Source organism: Limulus polyphemus, unplaced genomic scaffold, assembly GCF_000517525.1.
Source record: "Limulus polyphemus unplaced genomic scaffold, Limulus_polyphemus-2.1.2 Scaffold2619, whole genome shotgun sequence".
Taxonomy (NCBI): domain Eukaryota; kingdom Metazoa; phylum Arthropoda; class Merostomata; order Xiphosura; family Limulidae; genus Limulus; species Limulus polyphemus.
The window spans coordinates 132,897-138,292 of NW_013668229.1; the positions used below are offsets into that span (position 1 = coordinate 132,897).

Here is a 5,396-nt window from a genome sequence, read left to right on the forward strand (position 1 = left end):
ACACACACACACACATATATATATACACACACACACACACATATATATACACACACACACACACACACACATATATATATACACACACACACACACACACATATATATACACACACACACATATATATATATACACACACACACACACACACACACATATATACACACACACACACACACACATATATATATACACACACATATATATATATATACACACACACACACACACACACACATATACACACACATACACACACACACATATATATATACACACACACATATATATATATATACATTTTAGCCATTTATTCCCTAGTGAAAAGTTTCAATTTTTTTTTTCAAAAGGGTATTTCTTGTCTTCCCATTTCACAAAAAAAAATGATTACATCAGAATTCTCTAACTAAGAAATTATATTTCACCCACCACTATCATTCTGATCAGGAACAGCTGCAACTGTGACAGGAACAACAGCCATGGTTGTTTGTGGAGTAGTGAATGTTACTGTGGGAAGTTCTTTTGTAAGACTGTATGTAGTGGTAACAGGTATTCCAATCGGCGCAGGACCAGTAACAAGAAATGTTGATGATGACACTGTTGTAGGTCTTGTTGCTAGGACACTATGTGCAACAGATACTGTTGGAAGAGTAGAAGATGCCAAACCAATAGGAAAAGAAACCATACCTCCACCATATAGACTACTAACAGTTGGAAGGTGAGTTGGTGCCAATGGTGCTGAAGTTGACACTGGAATTCCACCTCGATATAGAGAAGTTAAAATTAGCAATTAACTTAAGTCTAACATTTTTTTTTGTGTTTTACGATAATTTATGTGTAATCAGATCCATAAAAACCATTTTTGAACATAAGTACTGCGCATTCATTGATGTGCTTAGTAGCACAAGAGCCCAGAGGAGTTTAGAGAGCACCAAGAACAATGTCAAAAGTGCAAAACTAATCACAGGTAGTGAGACAAAGGTTCTGCTAAAAGTCAGTAACCAAACTTGGCAAGTATCTTTGTTAAACAATTTTAATGTATTATCAAAATATACTGTATTTAATTACTACTCTATAAACCAGAAAATTAAAGATTATTGCCAGCACGATGTTTAACTACATATTAAGTGATTAGTACATAGCTAAGTTAACTTGATTGAACTGAAGCCTCAGTCTATTAAAAACAACTGATAGTAATTTTATGACTTTATCTTTGCATGTTTTTCATGTATTAGTGAAGCAAGAAGTTTGGAAGCCAGAAATTTATATTCTGACTTACAAATGTCTATAGCCTAAGTGTGTTATTGTTGAGGAACTCAGGGTAGAGAGAAAATCTAAAATGAGCAATATAGAGCAATATATGCATCATATAATAAAGAGAAGTGAGAATTAAGAATTAGTGTAAATATTTCCTTTTGAAATTAAAAAATTAAAACTTTGAACTATAAACTACATTTTGGTGCCAGGTCTATTAAAATACATTGATTGTTGTTTAATTAAATCTTGAATGTAATGGTAAAAAGATTGTGACTTATACACCTTGAATATTCAGCTAGTACATAAAAGCTTTTGGAGTATAGACAATAGCAAACAGTTTCATTTATCTACTGTATAAAACTCTGGACAATGATTTCCAGGTAATGTATGAAAAAAAAATATATGTAAATTAAATGAAGTTTGACATTATTGAACTTCTTGCTTACCAAATCTTTTACGGTCAAGCTCAGAAAGTATTTTGTTATCCTGTTCTAGTTTAGCCATCAGAAGATCAAGTTCTTTTCGAGTAACAGATGATCCTAAAATATGCATAAGAGAAAGTGTAAGTGTACATTATAAGATTTAAAATTTAAGGCTTATGAAATTACACTAAAAGAATTTATTCTTACAAAAAAAAACAAACCACGACAGGCAAGATTAGAAGATTCCACACAAATTGGACACATAGAAAATGGAAATAATAACTGGTGCATTAACGATACAGTTTATAGGATTCTCTCTCTCTCTCTCAGATATTGTGGCAAAATCTCACTTTCATCACAAGCGGTAAAAATTATCTAACAATTCAATAAACAATGACCCATAATTTTCAATGTGCAACTAAAAAAAAGAAAAACACAGACTGTTGAATTGACCCTTGGAGGTCATTGTAGTAAAAATACATCAGAAATCATTGGAATTATTATTTCTCATAAGTTTTACCACAAAAAAAGGTGAATTTTTACTCAAATAATTAAGTAAAAAGGTCGAAAAAAAACCACTAAAGAAACTAAATAAATGCAATTTTAATTAACATGCTTAAAAAGTAACATATTTCTTTAAAAAAAGTAACACTATGATAAAAAAAGCCTTTGAAGTGTTAAAAATTGGATTAAATATTTTGTAATCAACTTATAAGGTAAACCAACTGAAAGAATAATAACTTTCATTAAACACCAGTTTCATAAAACACTAGTATCATAAAACACCAGTTTCATAAAACACCAGTATCATAAAACCCTACTTTCATTAAATACTACTTTCATTAAACACTAGTATCATTAAACACTACTTTCATAAAACAGTTTCATTAAACACTACTTTCATCTCATTAAATGAGGTATGAGTAAAATGTTTATGTAGAAGCTCAAATTTCTTTTGAAATAGAATACTAATGAAACAGTCAAATTAGTACAATGACGCAGGTAGATCATCACAGTGGTATACTTACTCCTGACCCCCCTGTACCTAGCTAGCTGTGAGTTCACTTGTTTATAACTCTGTGGTTCAACCAGCAGTTGGTCAATCGCAGGAGAAGAAAAAGAAGGCTCTATCCACAGGCAGCAAAAAAAATAGTAGTAGGAAGTGATAAGGAAAGCAGAAATTTTACATCAGGCGAACAAAATGATGTCAAACAACTCAGGTGCAAGAAAATATATATACTTACAAAGGTATAAAACTGACTTGCAAGGTGACAGATATTAGCAAAGATATGAAAAAAAAACCTGGCTTGTAAGGTTGCAGACAATGGCAAGATAACAAATTCATCACTTGCAAGGTAGCATAGAAGATGGGAAACACTGGAAAGAAAACTCAACTGGAGGTTTTAAGGAACAAGCACTTTAAAATGTATTAAAGCTTTCGTCTGAAAATGACTGAAAAATGTTAGTTAAGTGTCTTGTTGTGTCTGAGAAATGTTAAAGCTGATAATTAAGAGATCAAGCTCTGCCTGAAAAAGAATGAAAACTAATGGTTAAACGGCAAAGTTTTCATATATATAAATATATTTACCACAGTATTTTTTATTTTATTTTCTTTGATGTTTTAGTTTTAAGAATGCTAAAGGAAATGTGTATTTGTTTCTTAATTAAAGAAATAAATATTCTACCTTCACACAGAGCCTGCTATTCTAACTACTCTCCATTGAGTTTAGTTTAAAAGCTTCTACAAATAGATTTGAAAAATACAAGTATATTATATTTCCAGATCAACTTACTATTCTGTCACTGGCAGTGAGTAATAAACACATTATTATGAGAACAAACGTCTACTAGTGATAGCATTGCACAATATTAAATGATGGATATCTTTAACTAAATGCTGATATTTTTAGCTGAAGAATGAAAAAGGATTTGACTCAGTGATCAAAATAAAAATAATTTGATATCCTCGTTGGATGAAACAGTTTTTTTTTGTTCAGGATTTCAAGCTTTCCATCACTTGGCCATTTTGGATGTTTACGTTCTTAAAATATTTAAATGTTCTTGGAAAAATACAACAACAAACAATAACAACATAAATTAGTGTATAATGCTAAAGCCCTTTTTTTAAGCAAGTTACAGCTCTTACAATAAGGAAGAGTACTTTCTAAATTGCGATCATTTTCAAGTGCTTAAAATATCGTTCCTGTTTAAAAGAATATTCTTCCTTACTGTAAAAGCTGTAACTTGTGAAAAAAAAAAGCTTATAATCATTAAGTAAACTCAAACAAATTTAATGCTGAAGCTAGTTATCATGACAATCCTCTTAGCTGAAAAATATTTTATACATCACAGTCATACTGCTGATAATTCTTTAATTATCTTTATCATTTATCCAATATGGGCTTCTACAAAAAGGTGCAGTAGTAATACTTCAATTAAACTTTGTTTTAGAGATGAGTACAGAATATTAGTTAAAAATTAACTAAAATTCATTCATTTTTGGAACTTTGATGCAAAGACTCTGATAATAGTTTTGGCACTTCCACATAACCCCCCCTCCTCGGTTACATAGTGTCTCTGCTCAATCAAGAAAGGGGGTCATGTGGAAATGCCCAAACTAATATAGAAATATTTGTGTCACGTTTCCAGAAAAGTATGGATTTTAGTTTAATTTTAAATAATTTTTGTTAAACACCAAAAACCACAGTTTAAAAAACATCAAATATGAGCAGTAAAATTAAATACAGTCAATTAAATGCACATACGAAGTAACAGAAGCTTCTTATAAATCTTTAGATACAGTCAACATACAGTCAGTGCTTTAATATGCTGATTAAAATTAATTAAAAACCATAGTAGAAACACAGATGTGGAAGGCTATGATTATAATGCTCAATTTTAGATATGAATTTTTGGTGCTAATGATGTTTTTCATTTCACAAATCTAAAATTAGCTGAGGAGAATTCTGCCAACAGATGTACACAGTTGTTATAAACCTACTCCTAATAAGGTTTAGGATATTTCAATACAAATTCACACACTGTTAAAATATTTCAGAAAAGTTACAAAAAATTAACCTGGAAACCACGTAAATTCCTTTCTCACTTTAACGGCTTGCAAAGAAACAAAAATCTTGTGTGACCCCCTGAAGTAACGGCTTGCAAAGAAACAAAAATCTTGTGTGACTCCCTGAAGTAATGGCTTGCAAAGAAACAAAAATCTTGTGTGACCCCCTGCAGTACATATTTTACATGTGTAGTAAATATCTTAAGCTATTGAACATTAGGTTTTGTATACATTTATATATATGTGTGTGTCTATATATACGTCCTCTTTCTTGTACTTAATATACACGTCCTCTTTCTTGTACTTAATATATACGTCCTCTTTCTTGTACTTAATATATATATGTCCTCTTTCTTGTACTTAATATATATGTCCTCTTTCTTGTACATAATATATATGTCCTCTTTCTTGTACTTAATAGATACGTTCTCTTTCTTGTACCTAATATATACGTCCTCTTTCTTGTACTTAACATACACGTCCTCTTTCTTGTACTTAATATATATGTCCTCTTTCTTGTACTTAATAGATACGTCCTCTTTCTTTTACCTAATACATACGTCCTCTTTCTTGTACTTAACATACACGTCCTCTTTCTTGTACTTAATATATATGTCCTCTTTCTTGTACTTAATATATATGTCCTCTT

General features: G+C 30.7%; 2 protein-coding genes across 5 annotated transcripts in view; both read right to left on the reverse strand.

The window, feature by feature from the left end:
• The window catches only part of LOC106467454 (RIMS-binding protein 2-like), a 44,674-nt gene that overhangs the window by 35,130 nt on the left and 4,148 nt on the right, over positions 1–5,396 (reverse strand). For 3 of the 4 annotated variants that reach the window (XM_022395647.1, XM_022395645.1, XM_022395648.1), the window contains exons 3-4: positions 1,705–1,797; positions 431–763 (exon numbers count right to left, since the gene is read on the reverse strand). In XM_022395647.1, coding sequence (XP_022251355.1) covers positions 431–763; positions 1,705–1,762 — 391 coding nt within the window. In that variant the 5' untranslated portion in view covers positions 1,763–1,797. Of the gene's footprint in view, positions 1–430; positions 764–1,704; positions 1,798–2,708; positions 2,808–5,396 lie in introns of all 4 variants that reach the window. The other variant, XM_022395646.1, reaches the window with a different exon arrangement.
• LOC111087780 overlaps positions 3,147–5,396 on the reverse strand; it is a 41,523-nt gene continuing 39,273 nt past the window's right edge. The window contains exon 10 of the mRNA XM_022395643.1: positions 3,147–3,206. Within this exon, the coding sequence (XP_022251351.1) occupies positions 3,147–3,206 (60 nt within the window). The remainder of the gene's footprint in view (positions 3,207–5,396) is intronic.